The sequence below is a fragment of the Apostichopus japonicus genome, chromosome 9 (genome assembly GCF_037975245.1).
Source record: "Apostichopus japonicus isolate 1M-3 chromosome 9, ASM3797524v1, whole genome shotgun sequence".
Classification (NCBI taxonomy): domain Eukaryota; kingdom Metazoa; phylum Echinodermata; class Holothuroidea; order Aspidochirotida; family Stichopodidae; genus Apostichopus; species Apostichopus japonicus.
In genome coordinates, this window is record NC_092569.1 from 28,376,502 (window position 1) to 28,395,177 (window position 18,676).

Genomic DNA, 18,676 nt, shown 5'->3' on the forward strand with positions numbered 1-18,676 from the left:
GTAGCACTCGCTTCATCGATCATCATAACAATAGAAAGTTGTTGACTCTCTTTCAATACACTGAATAGACACGGAGCGAATTCAATGTTTTGAGTCTAACGGGAATAAATGGCAAAAGGCAAGTTTCTCTTTGCAAGGAGGATAAGAAGGTTCTCCGACTATTCATCAGTCCATGTAGAAAAGAATGAACCTTTCGCTGTGGATGTAATGGCTGTTTTCTTCAGTTCATTCTTAAACAGGCTGAACGTATACTGTGCTTGAATTTCGTGAAACAGCAAGGAAAAGTCTTTATTAGTCTAAAACATTTGACCTTCTTATCTTATTTTTTTGTTGGAGGAGAATTTGGGACACTATAGTCAACAGGACATTTTATTATCTCTCTGGAAGGAAGCATTAACACGTTAACCATATCATAATATTGCTGAGATGTAAAGAAAACAAAATGTTGTCTTCAGTCAGTCTCGGGAAGAGATAACCTTTTCTGTATGAAACGTCACCGATGTAGAAAAGGTCACCAAAACGACGTTGTCATGTAAGGGTTGTAGCGACTGAGTTATTTTGGAAGCTTTTTCGTTAGAGAAACATCGCATTTTTACTACAATTGATATTTCTTGCTTGTGTTTGTGTTTTTTTTTTGTTTTACTAATCTCTTGTCGGACAGTTTAAGGAAGTAACATGGGCTACGTAACTTTATTTGTAATACCAGTCATAATCTTCGCCAGCCTAAGAACGTGCCATGGAATAAGAGGTGTCGATACAGGTAAGTCCTCAATAAATGATAATTCAAGCATTGATACTAACATTTTACCTGTAATGTGCTCCGAAGGTCTGTTACCGATAACATTTCATAATTTGGCTTACACAATTTTGAATTAGATTATTAGACAAGAATTAACGAGCAATGTGTCTTGTGTTCTAATAATAACGTTCATTGTTTAAATTGCCTTTTTAATATAACTGTGCTTCATGTGAAAATATAATGCCATGGACGTGTTGCCTTGATGATGTATACTGTTCATGTCAGTTGTCGTTGTGATTGTTCTTACTCACATTAAGCCTAAGTATTCATGATTGTGGTATGTAACACATTATAGCCTAACAAAGACAATGCACCTGTTTTATGGCCATAGTATATACTCTACAGGTAGTAACAATCGATGCATTTATTTTCATGGATGTTACTTATCGGGACTGTGACATAAGATAATGTTACTGTAGTGCTCTTTACTGAGAAAAAAAAAACACAACGGAAAAGTAACGTTATTGGAAGAGTTCTAATTTGTCAACCTTACAGCTGCCTGAGTTACTTTATTCATCAGTGGGGTGGTGGCGACATAGGGGTTAGGGCGGGGGGGGGGGGGGTGAAAAAGTGTCCAGTCGAGTGGGCGAGAGGCAAGTGAAGCAAACTTCTTTCAGTATTTTTGACTATTTAAAAAGGGTGTTTCAGCTTTCCATGGTCTCGTTTATTTATTTCTTATCAATATATTTTGTTGCTATTTGAAACACCATAAAAACCAAAACTTAAATAAAAAGAAATCACCTAAGGCCTACACCACGTCTTGGAGATAACATTTCATGTTTAGTTTACAAACGGTCCCAACTGATGTAGAACTCAACCATACACACATGAATGGGGTCGCCAGTTGTTTTCGCCATTTGACAAATAGTAGAGGGTTAATGCGTAATTGTTTGAAACAAAACACCCAATTTTCTGGCATGCGAGCAACCTGCTCTGTGTGTGCTTGGTAGGAAAATTGAGGGGGTGGTAGTGTCCATAAATGAGGTGCTAGGGAAGGAGCCCGAGGGTGGAGTGGGGATGGGGTACTCTGTTTAACTTTCAAAGAAATAATTTTTGCCTGCTAGAATTACATAAATTTTCACTCAATAGCCTACAACATGCATGATCATTGTGACCAGGCAGAGGTTCACGTAATCTTCCAGATGTTTTACAAGAATGTCTAACGTACTATAGTTGCATATATAATGTATAAACTGGATCTAGAGCACCATAACACCACATAATATAACACCATCTAGTTTGCACCATATACAGAAACTGTTACCCGTACGGTTTCTTTATACAGTAAACCTATATACCTGCTCCACATGTATACAATACAATCACGTAAAACTCCACACACTTGCATTACGCTGCATACAATACACGATGCGTTAAGTCTACAAAGACTTAATTACGCAATAAGATATTGTGGTTACAATTAGGCTAGCTTCAAGACTGATATTACTGACTTTCTTTTAACATTCTGTAATGATCAGGTTAGGCTTATAGTAATAATTGAGCCCATTGGGATATTAACGATTCACTGATTGTGACTGTAGAGGCAGGAACTTTTGATTGTTTACATTGTTCACGGTTAACATAAAAAACGGAAATAAACTTTTCATAAAATATAACTCTACAAGAATGATTCAGAATTTGAGTTAAGATGTTGAGTAGGAAGCCACCCGACGTGAAAGTAGTAATCCATAAGCTCTCGCGGCCTTTTCTCACACCCGTGGTCGCTGAAATAACTGCCTGATTATTAAGTACTATATTGACATTATTATTATTATTATTATTATTATTAAGAATTTGTCACGTGAGACGAGGGAGAAGTTATAGAAAGGTGAGATACAAGTCTATTTTTGTTTAAGAAAAAGTCGCCCATTTCGCTCTCGTTGTGTTAGTCCATGCTGTTTATGCTATAGGTGATACAGTGTTTTTTGTGTTACTCAAAAGTTTTGCGCTCCATCGAACATAGATGATACACGCCACACAAAAAAGAGCTTACTCTCATTTGCACGATGTATAGTCACGTGATCTCTTTACTTGGATGGGTAACTATAGGGACCGAGCTATAGTCCCTGGTACTTTTAGCAGCCAGGTGTTTGTGCTGTCCACCTAACAATGCGAATCAAGATGGCACATTGCACAAACTTGTATGCACTTTTATGCGGTAATCCTAAGACGGGCCCAAACACCTCTGCCCATATGGAAACTTAACGGAGTGGTACCTATACTGTAGGTTTGGTCTATGCACATAACATATAGCCTACCATTTGAACGACTGATATGAAGTGTGCTGAGCCATATGCACATCATATGGAATACCAATAATAATAACCAGTAATGAAATTACCTATATGCACACGTATCATCCCAACAATACTGTATATATGGCCTACCGTATGTATACTTCGAATATTTAATGTGGTTCTTTCTAGACCGTTGAGGTATTAAAATTTAAATTAAATTAAAAACCAAAAACGGTCAATAGTCGGAACTTGATACAGTTTCTGTGTCATATTCAAACTGTACTGTTTGGTATATCACTGTTATCCAAAGTAAGGCATATATAGGCTACAATACCTGCCAACATTAATGTGCGACTAACGATTTGATGTTTTTGTCTCAAGGTGGAATCTCCAAAATCTCACTTGACAAAATTCCTAAACCTTCAAAACAAAGGGAGCCTTAAGCAGATTTCAATGGGAGTTGTGTAATAGGTTACGTATAGGACTATTATTGGAAAGAGCATACAAGTTATGAGAAAGGAAAAGAAAGGTGTCTAGGAATACAATGACGCTGTGAACACAAAAACAAAATGCTAGAATGATATACTAAAACGATGATGTTTATATGATTTTAGAAAGGTTTGCTTTTAAACAATTTACGTTTTTAGCCAAACATCTCGAGTTTTTGTTTTGTTTTCTTGGGAACATTCAGGTCAACACTAGTTTGGAGGTGTGGTTATGGTACACCACTATATATGTTCATATTACTTTAGTAGGTAAACATGTTGTCCGCTCTTCCAGTAATAACGTCGGTATCAGGCACCAAAGGTATATAAACGGTCCGGCGAAGAGATCGTGCATTTAGAAGTGTAAACGTATATTGATTCATCACGTGACTTGAGTAAACATATCAAACTAGTGTGAAAATTGTCTGATCTTTATGGTATATTGTGTGTATTTCGTTAGGTGATTATTACATTTTAACCCTCTCCTATTCATTAAATATCAGATCATGAGTCAAGGTGTACAATTAGAAAATGTTTCGACGGCTTGTTAATGAAGCAAACGGATAAAAGCCTATGCACTTAACGTGTGCTTGTGATATAAAAGGATCTGTTCCGAAATGAATCGTTAATAACTCGTTTGTTGAGGATATCCACCCCCAGCCACCCCACCCTTTTAACAGCCACCTTTAAGCAAATTCTGAAATACTTCGCATATAGTCCCGAATCCAGATTCTTTTCCGAGTGTATTGAAAATAATGTACTCGAAAGCAAAACTGAAAGTGTGTAGTTTTATAGCTGACTTATTCTGGGGACTAAATTAATAATATGTATGACAAGTAAATATATAGCATACCTATAATATTAAACTGCGTGGAAATAGAAAACTGGAATTTGCACGGCATTCGGCAAGAAAATGGGGCTAAAGCGACCGCAAATGTGGGAGAAACCTGCAAGGGCCTATGGATTACAACTTACACGTCGGGTGGCTTCCAATTTAACATTTTATCTCAAATTTGGAGTCATTTCACATGAGAAAACCGTAGATTGCTCTTGGATAAAAAACACCACCTTATTATGACCTGGCCGGGTATCGAACCCGGAACCTCCCGATTTGCTAAGCCTCGCTGCTTCAAATGCCACCGCCTTGATGCACACTGCCTACAGCACCGGTATTTTACCAAACATAACCAAAATCAACAGTTTACATACATATTTATTAAATATATTTTACAGATTTCTACAGAGGATGCTTTTGGGACAACGCCAACGACCGTGTGCTTTCTGACCTCATCTTCTGTCCTAAGAGTGAAGCGGTCAACCAAGAGTGCGTTAACGACTGCAGCCTAGGTCAACCCTACTGTCAAAGTAACAGTAAAATGACCCTTGAACTCTGTAGGTCCATCTGCGAGGCGCAGAATTTCCGCTTTTACTCGCTACAAGCTGGTAGACAGTGCTTTTGTGGCGGTGATTTTTCGCAGTATGATGTTGGAGGGCAGGCGCTTTTTTGTGACTATCCGTGTACTGGAAATAGTACGCAGTTATGCGGTGGCGAATACCGTATGGACGTATATGAAATACCTGGTGAGATATAGTATGGCTTGTAGCATTCATACAGTGTATGTATTGTGTTGTATATGTTTGTGGTTTATAGACTATCCCAAGTTGGAAAATGGGTCTGGTAAGACCTGACGAAGGGAGTTGGAGGAGGGGGGGGGGGTGCTGTCAGGAATGAAGGATACTCTACCAGGGCCCGGGGTCGATTTAGGGGAAACCAAGGGAAATATTGAATGCAAACTATTTATCCATAATATGCACTTCCGGAAAATGGAGACTTCAAGAAATGGGGCTCGGTGACGTATTTTGGGTAATAGGTGGCGATTTGTCGCCCAATCCTTATGGTGTTCACGGCTGTCCTAATACATATCCACTCTACAATAATATTCTTTAGGAGGGATGGAGATGGTCAACATCTGAAGTCTGTCTAGCAAATGCAGTTTGTAGAGAATCTTAGTGTTAATTCCAAAGTTATACTGGTTTTGATTCCCATTCCAGCCAATTATGCCTCGCTCGTTTAAATTTGATGATATTTATACGGAAGCGTAGAAAGGACATGCCAATTGACGTTTTGATGAGATGCAATCATTCGTCAAAATGACAAGAATCTGAAAATTAACATTTTGTCGACCAATAGTAACTTAAGCACATCTGGGAATTGACGTTTTTGACGAGATGCAATTTATCTCGTCAATATTGAAAATATCTGAAAATTTAGGATTTGGCGAGATGCATCTCGACAAAGTTTCCCGATTTTTCTTCATTTTGACGGTCATTCTTCTCGACAAAAAGTCAGTTTTCAAATTGTTGACATTTTGACGACTCGATGCATTTCGACTAAACGCCGTAAATTTTCAGAGTTTTGACATTTCGACGATTATTTATGATGTCGTCAAAACGTCAATTTTCATATTTTTGTCATCATCGCGAGTTCAAGCACGGCAACACCGTAATTTTTCAGATTTGCGACACTTTGACGATTTAGAATATATCGTCAAAACAAAAACTGTCAACTTCTTGTCATATTGACGAGTTTTCTGCATTTCATAAAACGTCAATTTATATGTACCTTCTACGCTTCCGTACAGAACCGAGAGAAACAGGAGTTTATTTGAAGCTGAAAGGAGAGTCTGCTCTTTTATTCAAATCAAAATATGGACAAAGCACATTCAGCCTTCAGCTATTTTAAAGAGATTGAAAAGGTTATAATACGGTCTGATAACCTAGAGGTTACTGGTTTTAATAATTGTCACGAATGTAGTCTAAAACCTTTGTCAGTAAACCTCAATAAAAGCCGCACATGTTCGGCCACGTTTGGTATTATGTGCAAGACTTACAGATCGCACATCTTGATTATAACACTCACAAAAGACCAAATTACTAGTAATTGTTACCCAGAGATTTACTTCGTTCCTCGCTTACCTGTCTCCTCACAACCTTAGCACCCCTTCTACCGTGCCTATAATGTCCTTGGTAACCCTTAAACACTGTGCGCCCTCTATAACCGGCTCCCCGGTCATTGCCCCTCCTTCTCATTCTACCATTTCATGTGTCTACATGCGTTTTTATCGATCAGAATATTTCCAAAATAATTGTTACTCAGAGTTTCACAATTTGAGCAATCATCAGACAAGAGAGTTGTCCGATGATCCCTAATTGCAAAGTCAGATTGCAAAGTCGGCAATTACTATTCTTGTTAGATTAGTTCAACAATGCGACACACAGAAACGATGTACTCAAAGCCGAAGACTTTGTTGGTACAAATCCTTTGGCCAGAGAAATTTTGCTATTTAAAATCGTAGGGTCGGCACTGTTGTTCAATGTTAGAGGGGAAAAAAACATTCAACAGGTAGAATAACTCATCCAAGGAATATTAAAATTGTGCTTGGTATTATTAAATTATTAAATGTTGATAATATTATGTACCGTAGTTAACATGTCATAAAATTTTAAAATATGTTGTGTTTGGTTAAGAAATTGTTAACCCCCTATACAATAGTCCATGCAGCTGAAACTTTGTAGGTTAGTCCACTATGCTGATAGGGGTAACGTAAGTTGGCTTTAAATAAAAACATAAATGGACATATTATGTCTATAACGGAATTAACTACTTTACGGCAGTTGACGTATCAGGAACACATTGATTTTTATGTATTCTGAAATACATTTGACTACTCATAAATGTATAGCACATGCCAACCTACGAATAGAACCCATGTGACATATCTTACGCGGTGCAGGTAGGGGGGTAGGGCCCCTGCAATATTATCTGAGAATTAATCAGGTCACACTTCCAGAGTCTATGCATGCTAAGTTTTTCATTACCGCCCTACGTACCTCTCGGGAAACATCTCTTACTGTAGTTTTGGTTTTTTCTCTCTTTCAAAGTTCCAATCATAGGCTCTGCTTGCTTTCATCCCGGTTACGTTGACAACGCCGCCAATGTATCGCCTATCGATCCGGTGTTCTCCGGTGGATCCATACTCTCATACGGAGATGCTTGCCCCGAAGGATACCTCCAGGAGGGATCCAGTGCACTACTATGTCAGTTAACGGGAGGCTGGAACGTGTCTCTCCCAACATGTACCCGTCGGTGTTCAGATCCCCCGGTGCCGATGTTCGGTGAAATCCGTATCGGAGGTCCTAAAACGGTGTATTTGGCTGGAGATTCCTTCTTGTATATTTGCACCATTGATTCTGGGAAAGCCTTTGCGACATACTATAACTTGAAATGTAGTGAGGAAGGTGAATGGACAGGGAATGGTCTTAATGTCGTTTGTCCAGGTAAGAAGCCGGTTTTCGGTTTTTAAGTCGGTTTGTTAGGTATAGTGCATTTAGTGACTTAAAGTGTTAAAAAATTCTTTTCGACAGTCCATTGCGTGTGTTACTTACAAGAATACCGTAGTTTTGTATTCTATGCGTATTGGTACCAGTTTACCATTGCACCCCCTGTAACATACCTAACGTGTACATCTATGTATTTATATATGAATACACGTATGTGTAGACCTATATATACACCTACATGTACACCTACATGTACATCTGTGTGCCTGTGTGTAGAGCTATATGTATTTCTATGTTCATACTATGTGTACACCTATGCGTATATCCCTACGTGTACATGTTATGTGTACACATACAGTATGAATACACCTATGTATGTATATGTAGAGCTATGGATCCACCTAGGTATGTATACATCAATGTGTACACCCACATGTACAGCTATATGTATTTATATGTTAATACTATGTGCAAACCTATATGTATTCGTCTCTGTGTGTACATGTTATGTGTACAAAGTCAGTATGAATACACCTATGTATGTATATGTAGAGATATGTATCCGCCTATGTATGTTTACATCAATGTGTACACCTACATGTACATCTGTGTGCCTATGTACAGCTATATGTAATTCTATGTCGACACATAGCATACACCTTACGTGCACACATATTAATACACCGATGTGTAGAGCTATATGTACACCTTTGTATATATACACCTATGTATTCCTACTCTGATACTTCACATGATCCTCACGTTCTATTTGACGTCATTTTACATTCGTAGATCCGACGATAACACTTCCCCCGTCAACAACAACAAGAACAACAAGATCAACTACGACGGTACCGACGACTACAGTAAGAACAACAATACAACTAACGACGACGCCTCCATCACAGACGACAACTCTGCTGACTACAAAGGCTGCGACGACATCTATGGCGACTACACAAAAGACCACTGAAAGTCAATCAACTGAGAAAATAACTACGAAGTATGAAACCAGTCTGCCTGTCATATCATCAACCGCTGCCGGGTCCACAATACCTTTAAGCACAGAAGGTGAGTTTCGAGTCAATATGAGGGGGGGGGGGGGGAGGGGGGAGGGGGAGCTCTCCAACGTCGTTTCGAATCTACTATTATTTAACAGTATAGTTCAAGGTTAACTTGTATTAAACTGATGAAAAGGGGTACAAATTCTCTTTTCTTGGTGAATATGGAATTCCTGCGAAGAGTTTCCATGTATTGATAATTGCAGGCGTAACAGTTTGTACCTAGTGGACTTGAAGCAAACATGTGTGACGTCATAGTTGTAAACTGACAACAATTTTTTTCTGCTTAGTTCTATTTTTTTTTTTCAATTTCTTATGGCCCTGGATTCGGTTTTTATACCTTCGGTACAAATTGTGTCAGCTTCATGTCTTGCTATCTCGAAAGAAGATTTCATCGCGATATTCAGAAACATGTTCCTTTTTCATCTCATTTATTTACTCGCAAAACGAGTTAAATTTTATTCTATTACTTTTGTAAGGTTATCCATTCAACTAGCCTACAATAATAATTCTCCATTCTAACTGCGTTGTATGCACCTTTATAATTGTGATCTTAAAGCATGTGCGATCCTATTTTTCGCTTAATAGGTTTAAACTATCAGAGAATGTTCAGTAATAAAATAGCAACTAGTAATCCCCGTTATTTACAGAAAGCTAAATTTAATTAAATCACCTTGACGACAGACGGTCTAATAAAGACTTGGTTTGCCGTTAATTGCTACTAAAGGAAACCAAGACTACAGCAGTAGCTGGTAATGTAAACAAGGCACCAGCCTTGACATGTTGTGTAAAAGATGCCTGCCTATAGGAATAGTTCCGTTTTAGTTCCATCGGTGCGTGGGTTTGTCTCTACGTTCGTTATGTTAGAGATGTGTCCTATATATTGATTATGTACTATGTATAGTATCTAAACATAACAGCCATGACTATACATAAGAATTGTAAAGTTTCCAAGGAGAGCATTTGCAAAGCGCGTAGATACATCTATAATATAAAAAACAAAACAAATTAAGAATAAACATACAGCACTGAATATAGAAGTTATGTTTGTCATAACTGACGTTCCATGCTTGAAGAGGAGTAGGATTAAATATCTAGTGTTTGCCATTTTGCAGGAGATGTAATGGTGTGAATGCCATATCTTTGACGGCCTTCTTATGTCATACATGACAAAACCACCGTCGGTTTTAACATAAGGTCATAAGATCCCCCACCCCCCCCCCCTTCCATATTCTCACCGAAAAATCCAACGCTGTCCATCAAACGTTTTGGAGACATGAAAGAGTGAACTATGATCAGAGGCAGTGGAAGTGGAGTCGATCTAAAGAGACTTGGAGATCGGGGGAATGGAAGGGGAGGGGGGGGGGGGATATTGGAAAGGGAAGGTTTCAAGGGAAAGGGGACATCAGGGGAAATTGAGGCATGCTATACTTGTGGGTGAAAACGACGGAATAATCCCTAAGATCCGGAAGGGAGGGAAACTGGGCGATTTAGTTCGCTCCTCTCTTATACCTGTCTCCCACTCCACACCTGCACTTTCCATCTTACTGAGCTACACATTGGAACGTTTAGAACTGCGCCCTCGCTCCCTGGGACGCCGCCCACTTACGCCTCCTTCCGTATCTACCATCCAGGAAGAACGCTACGCATTTTCGTCAGCAAAATTTGCTCTAAACGTTTTGAGGAGTGTCCGAGAAGTGGGGCGCATTCCAAAACGTTCCAATCATGTAGTTTTGGTAGATAAGAGAGTGCATATGTAGCCTTGGAGACAGGTAAGTATTGTCACTCGTGAAACCCTAAACCAGTTTTCCAGCACTACTGTGAATGTTCTTCAGCAAATCGGCACTTTGTATCACATTTTCTATATTTTTCTTTTAAAATAAGGAGCTCTTTTTAGCTATTTTTGATCCTCTAGTTCGCCAAAGGGACCTTTTCTCTATGACAGCATGAATAAAGAATAATTTTCTTTAAGAAAAAGTTGCGCTTGTAAATTTATATAGATGGACTGAGGCACTTATGATGTTTTCACAAAACTGGCAAAGGGCGGGGAAAGGGGCCACTGTACTCCTCGAACATTATCCCTGCACTGTGGACACATAAAATCCTACTCTACATATAGGCTTATTCGATTCCCTTGTTACGTAGTGTCATTCCAACAGCGTTATATTTAACTATAGTGCATTTTATGAGAATTATCACACCAATGAATGAACATCTCAACTTGATAAAGCGACCAAATAATTTCATTGTTGCTATAGAATATAACGCAATCAATATTTGAGTCTAAGAGCAGGCTTTATAAGCTGTGATCATATATTGATTGTAGTTTTCATAGTTTAATATTATATTAATATGTTGGTCGATTTACATGAGATACGCAATTGGGCACCTGATGGTTGTAAATGATCGATAGTTAGCGGTGAAGTATACAGAGGTCGCGAATTAACTGTTCAAGTGTAAATAATATCGTGCATTAGCTGTGCTGTACTATAGTTATTATCTTGTTTCCAGGTGGGGGAACTGTATTGATGATAAATTGAACGGAATGTTAGGTGCCTGGGGTAGTCGGTTTCGTAGTATCCAAGGACGGGGTTTATTTGTTAACACTTTAAAACAATTAAAAACGTACTTACTGCGTGAAGTCTCAATGTTAACAAAAATATGAGTCAATTGTGAACCTTCCGTCAACTTTCTTATTAGAGAATGTGATGTCACTCACTCATTAGTTCTAGTATGAAAAAAAAATGAAGGTTAAAATACACTTGGTGTACATGTCCGTTTGTTTTACGCATGTGTTCACTGTTCTTTTTTCTTCTTTCAACGCAGCCACGCCAACGATCCGTGTTTCTACGAACGGTGTGAAGAATACTGAAGCCCATACCACCCAAACTACTCAGACACAGAACATTTCAACCGTATCGTCGAATGTCACAGATGAACCGCCAGCGGTTACATCGGAAAGAGTCACAGATACACCGTCAACTGTCACAAGTTCTTCGCTGGAGGTCTCATCCACAAATCTTGCAAGTACCCGTATACCTTCGACGGGGACAAACACACCGTCAACAGTGACCAATACACCGCCCACAGTGACCAATACACAGCCCACTGTGACCAATATACCGTCAGCATTATCAAATACACCGCCCACAGTGACCAATACACCGCCCACAGTGACCAATACACCGCCCACATTGACCAATACACCGCCCACATTGATCAATACACCGCCCAGAGTGACAAATACACCGTCAATAGTGACCAATACACCGTCAACAGTGAGCGATACCCCTTTAGTTAGGTCGAGTGCCGTTATGCAAATTACGACAAACAAACAAACAACAGCGAAAGCCACGGAGGAAGTCACTACAGCTGGACCGGTAAGTACTGCGGCACCATCGAGTCTGCCAACTACCCAGACGATAACTGGGAAGGAGGTAACAAACCTCCTCACTACTGAACGGATGACGCATTCAATACCCCCAGACACCACACGTGCATCTACAAGAAGCTTCACGGGAATAACGAATGGTGGGACACAGCCCACTATCTCTGCGTCTGTAGCAGATACAACAACAACTAATAATGTCACAGGAAGTGACGGCACAGCGTCTTCAGTGCATATCGTAGCTATGACAACAGCTTCATCTAGTGAAGAACCGGAACGAACAAGACTTCAGACGATGATCCCTAGACTGACGAAACGACCTGATGTTGGTGGTATAGATACCGTCAAAAGTAAGATACCTTTCCATCATTGCAAGTTGCATGTTCCATTGAATTCGTCATACCCAGATGGGTACCATCATCGATAGGTACCATCATCGATGGGTATCATCATCGATGGGTACCATAATCGATGGGTATATTTTCGATGGGTACCATCATCGATGGGTACCATTATCGATGGGTACCATTATCGAAAGGTATCATCATCGATGGGTACCACTATCGATGGGTACCATTATCGATGTGTACCATCATCGATGGGTACCATCATCGATGGGTACCATCATCGATGGGTACCATTATCGATGGGTACCATCATCGATGGGTACCATCATCGATGGGTACCATAATCGATGGGTATATTATCGATGGGTACCATCATCGATGGGTACCACTATCGATGGGTACCACTATCGATGGGTACCATCATCGATGGGTACCATAATCGATGGGTACCACTATCGATGGGTACCACTATCGATGGGTACAATCGGCAAAGGGAACTTAGAACGATAACCTCTCTGTATCTATCACTTTAGTCAACCAAATTGGCACCAGGAATGATGCAATTAGCAACATTCAATATGTGGGACACACAATGTTCTGGAGTAGATTTAAAGGGTTATTAATAATTCGCTGATAAAAGTCCAGTGAAAATCTTGCAAGCTCTAAAATATCTAGTCTAGTCTAATCAATGATGTGTAAATATTCTATCGATTGGTAAACATAATGGTTTCAACCCAAAACAGTTTTTAACCCATCACAGAGTGCGGCGTAATGATTTTTTTTTTACAGCACAATATTACAGTTTTGCATGACAGCATCTCGGTTTATTTACCTCACAACATTTCTTGGCTAGAAAATGTTGTATTCGATTGGCTCAAATGTCTCAGTTAGACAACACTTTTTCACCTCAATAGAGTTTACGTAACATTTAATTTAGTATTATAATATTGCGACATGAAGTTTCATCTAATTTACGGAGTGGATCTGTTAAGATATATTTAACTTATCATTATGATGTGTGGAACCTTGCAACATTCCAAAAGATCTTTACAATTAAGTTATTTTGCCAATAAAATAAAACTGTTAGCAAACTGCTTATCCACTAAAGAGCCTGCGTAAGAGAAGGTGTAAAAAGCCTCTGAAGAAGATCCTGCTAGGATCGAAACGTCAGGCCAACTTACCTTTACACCAAGTTATTTTGCTGTCAAGTTTGAAACTCATACCTACTTATAGGAAACGTAGCATGAGAAGAAAAAAATTGAACGAGTTTGTAAGGTGATCACAAGAATCATATAAAAGTAGTTTTTCTTGAATAAAGATGCCCACTAATGCTTTACTTATGAAAAGATATATATATATATATATATATATTTTTGATTTTAATGATATTTATCATCTCTGTAATTTCTCCTGCCTCTCACCAGCTCTTCTCCCTTACCTTCTGGCGGCGGCAGGTCTCTTCCTTTTCGTCATCATTATGACATTTGCAGCTGCTGTCACGTGTGGCAGGTAAGATGCAGTTGAACATAAGTACATCACGCCACTCTTACCTGTCCCCATGCGTATGCACCCCTTTCTACCTAGCTTAGGATAATCGGTAACATTCTTGCACAGCGCCCCTCCCCCTTTGACTTCTCCAATTCGTGACCTTTGTCCTTCCAAATTTACCATTCTGAAGATTCCGGCGCGATTCTAGGTAGTTTAATTTTTCTCAATTATTATTTTTTCTTTCTACGCGAGTCATAAAACAGTAACATTGGATGCATGGAGTCACGTACCAGACAATCGAAATCTAACTATACCCCTTCCTACAATGCTGAGCAATGTACAAGGGAGGCCCGTAGGATGCTCGATCCTATATGGCTTTAGGGTACACATATACGACCAGTGCAAAATGAAGGGCCTACGTTTTTCTTCGTGCCAAGATCGAAATCTTTCGCCCAGTTTGGCCCGGTGGCCCTCAACTGAGAACCCCTGATGTATGTGGTTATATGTGGTAACTACATGTGATCGCAATTCAAACAGCAGTTTGTCCTGAAGCAATTAACATTTTGACGGCCAGTTTGCATAGGGAACTATTATAGGGCTCTTTTAATGTTTTTTTTAAATAAATATTATAGTGAATTTGTGGCAAAGGGGAGCTGTCTGTGAAAGGATGGGAGGGTGTCGGTGAAGAAAGTTCCAAATGGTTGAATATATGAACGAAACTGGGCAATTGTGAAACCGTCCGTCAAAAGAAAAAAGAAAAGAAAAGAAAAGAAAGACCAATTTCTTTCATGAAATTCAAAACGTCCGGAGACAAAGGTGACTTCTTCACCCAGTACCGAAACTTGGGCCCCTTTTGTGTAAATAAACCAATGTATTTGATGGCCTTGTGCAGTGATCTATCGTTCCCTATTGAAGAACACGAAAGTCACCAAGGCGTGACTTGAAGTACCTATAGTGATGATAGAGGTGTAAACTCACATGCACTGAAATGTGACTGGATGATCTATAGCAATGGTTCATTGAAAAGTGTGGGGCGGGGGTTCAAAGGCCAATTGATATCCAGCATGGGGAAGATTTTAACGACTCACAGAATAGGTTACTTTGCATGAGTGGGATTAACATGCGATGTACAAATGTAAGGCTTTATATGAATGTGTTCTAGCAGATTATTCCCCCCCCCCCTCTTTTATGAAGAAAATTACAGTTGTAAATTGAGTTACAAGCGGAATCCCCCCCCCCTACACACGTCTCTTGGGGTTGCGTTGGGTGGATAAGGATATAAAATATGGGGGGGGGGGCGGGGCATTAAGCGCCAATCTACAGTGTAAGCAGTTTGGTTAATGGAGATCACTTTCGTTAAAGCAGCTCGCTTTTACTAATTTCACAAATAAGAATATCTTGTAAGGCTTATTCAATTCCTTTACCAAATGAAAGTAATTATGTCCCCCTAACAACCAGTTACTGTATTGCAGTTCTCTATGCTACTTTCAAAGTATCTCCATGTGTGCTAATGACGAAGTCCACATAATCAAAGGGGATGAAATAAGCAAATTGAGGTCCAAATTTTTACATGTAAAATTAGGAGAATTCGCGTTACTCTCTATAGTTACGAAATCACCGTAGGTTATATATACTAGTTAAACGTTGATTATCTAACTTTCTCGGGTAAAGCTTTCTCGGGTAATATATATTTCGTGCCAAACAGAGTGCAACATCCATGAAAGAACTTAAACAACTGAATATCATTTCATTAGCAACATTTTGGTAAAGTCTTGATCAAGAACCTAATAGACCACACGTAGCGCAGACCAGTGTCCTGCTGTGAAAATAAGAGTGCGCCCTCGTCTACCTAGAATTTGTATTCGATGCTAATTATGCAGGTAACCCTCGAGTGTGACAGCCTATAGTGAAAGCGCGCCCTCGTTTACAAATTACAGAGGAAGTTAGTGTTATTTACCGCTTTTGCGCCAAGTTCTAAATAATCGGCATTTTTTTGTGACATGTTTAGTTTTGAAATATTATTTTCCGTTTCTGATTTTTCTTTATATCTCCCGTTTTTTTTTCTTTTCATTTTTAAATTCCACTTTAGAAAAATGCCGCAAGATAAGACCAGACTTACACATGGGCGTTCAAACGGTCAGGTCAATGGGAGAATTAATGGACAGTCAAATGGCGGAATGAATGGGCATGCGAATGGTCACGTCTCTTCAGCAGATAATAATAACTTTGCTAACCCTTCATATAAAGAAGGAGGCGCAGCATTTGATAACCCGGCCTTCAGCGATGATTTATCTAACTTTAGTGGTTCTCCAGCTCGCACTGGGTTTGCTTCTTTTAGAGAATCAACGACTTATGACACTGTAGATGAAAAGGGCAAACTTTCCGCCTCTCCAGGAAGTCCCATTGCTATAGGAGGTGCTCCACCAACACCACCACCCCTTCCTCCACCTCCTCTCCCATCATCAGGACCTCCAACATTGCCAAGGAGGCAGGAACGACCACCCCCCGCTGTCCGGAGGTTACCACCCCTTGGGGATGTACCAAGGGGGTCTTACACGCTACCTAAACCTTCAAAAACTTCTCCGAAATGGGAAGAGACACCTTCCAGGGGACCGTCGACCCCTCCAGCGACTTTACCAAAACCAGTTAGGAAATCCAGTTCCACAAGAAAGGAGCCATTAGCATCAACTCCGAAGGGAGCAATTTCACATTCTGAACTCTACGCAGCTATTAACAAGAAACCCAAACTAAAGAGGACACACGCGGTGGCATTGCCTATCCAGGCCGGTGACTTAAACACAATCGACAGCAGTTATTTATCGGTTAGCGGGTATTCGACACTGGACTATGATGAAAAACCAACTGCCTCCAAATCAGATACACTCAGATCAAACGCCAGTGAACAGTTCTTTGATGAAGATGCAAAGCAGTTGGCGACAAGACTATAGTGAATATTCATACTGAATTTATCATGTGAATATTCATATTGTAGCTCTTATGTGATGAATATTCATATGCAGCAAGCTCTCATTCAATTGCTATGGACAGATACTTTCAGAACAAACGCCAGTGAACAGTTCTTAAATGAAGGTGCAAAGCTGTTGGTGACAAGACTATAGTGAATATTCATACTGAATCTATCATGTGAATATTCATACTGTAGCTCTTATGTGATGAATATTCATTATGCAGCAAGCTCTCATTCAATTTGCTATGGACAGATACTCTCAGATCAAACGTCACTGAACAGTTCTTAAATGAAGGTGCAAAGCTATTGGCGACAAGACTATAGTGAATATTCATACTGAATCTATCATGTGAATATTCATACTGTTGCTCTATGTGATGAATATTCATAGCAGCAAGCTCTAATTCAATTTGCTATGGACAGATACTCTCTGATCAAACGTCAGTGAACAGTTCTTAATTGAAGATGCAAAGCAGTTGGCAACAAGACTATTGAATATTCATACTGAATTTATAATGTGAATATTCATACTGTAGCTCTCATGTGATGAATATTCATACACAGCAAGCTTTCATTCAATTTGCTACGAACAGATACTCTCAGATCAAACGTCACTGAACAGTTCTTACTGTAAATAAAGGTACAAAGCAGTTGGTGACAAGACTAAAGAATGTTCATGCTACAAGCTCTCCTTCAAATTGAGGCACCTTTGGCATTCTAAAACTATGTTTTCATTGTGATTTCTACGGAGTGGATAAACTTATTGCTTTTAACATTGTGAGTCATGAGATTGGATCTAACTAAAGATATATTACTTTATAATATGGTGCTACAAATGGATGAAGGAATGCTACTATTGACAATTTGGCTTTCGATAGATACTCAAACTTGAGTGGAGTTTTTTCTTTGAAGAGGACATATTCTGGGAAATCTGGACTTATCCATTACTAAGGGTGGGTGGGTGTGGGGGGTTCCCATTGAAGAATCAATACTACCTACATATTTGACCTAGATTGACCTGCTTAGAATCATGTTTCTGCTCAGAGTCTAACAGACAAGTATTATTGGAAAATAATAACTGTTATTTCAGTCAATAAAGGAATTTAAATCTAGACTGTGTCACTTACTTTCCACAGGGTGAGGGCCCTCCTCCCAAAACTCACCAGATATTAATTTTACGCCACTTGGGTTTCATAAATTTATATTTTTCAAAGATGACTAATAATTTAAAGTTATTTAATGTGCTCGACTCGGCCATAAAGTATGCTAGATATGCCAACAAATTACAGGACCTTCAAATGTATATATATTATTAACATACCCGTCCAAGTTTCCATTATCAATTTTCTTTGTTGCTTTTTTATATCATTTGAAATTATATTCAAAAGACCTTTTAGGAAGTATTTACCCATTATCACTGTAACATCAAAATTTTCTATTACTTTATTCCACTTTCAACAAGATTATTGTAGCCAAAATTAAATGGACTAAAGTGTACACATTTTGTACCTATAAATTACATTGTTACAATGTAATTTAATTTATGTTAAATGGAGAGGAAA

General features: G+C 39.2%; 1 protein-coding gene across 1 annotated transcript; it reads left to right on the plus strand.

Moving 5' to 3' along the window:
* LOC139973270 (uncharacterized) lies at nt 1-18,611 on the plus strand. The gene is made up of 7 exons (XM_071979825.1): nt 1-760; nt 4,755-5,102; nt 7,464-7,859; nt 8,655-8,933; nt 11,750-12,661; nt 14,083-14,167; nt 16,236-18,611. Exons 1-7 carry the CDS (start codon nt 676-678, stop codon nt 17,092-17,094), a joined length of 2,964 nt encoding a protein of 987 aa, XP_071835926.1. The 5' UTR covers nt 1-675; the 3' UTR covers nt 17,095-18,611.
* The last annotated feature ends 65 nt before the right edge of the window (nt 18,612-18,676 follow it).

What these genes read in the sequence shown, in the direction of transcription:
- LOC139973270 (XM_071979825.1), top strand. Translation starts at nt 676, where the DNA reads ATGGGCTACGTAACTTTATTTGTAATACCAGTCATAATCTTCGCCAGC. An exon ending in AATAAGAGGTGTCGATACAG is followed by an intron (nt 761 to 4,754) that starts GTAAGTCCTCAA and finishes TATATTTTACAG; the next exon opens with ATTTCTACAGAGGATGCTTT. An exon ending in GCTGCTGTCACGTGTGGCAG is followed by an intron (nt 14,168 to 16,235) that starts GTAAGATGCAGT and finishes ATTCCACTTTAG; the next exon opens with AAAAATGCCGCAAGATAAGA.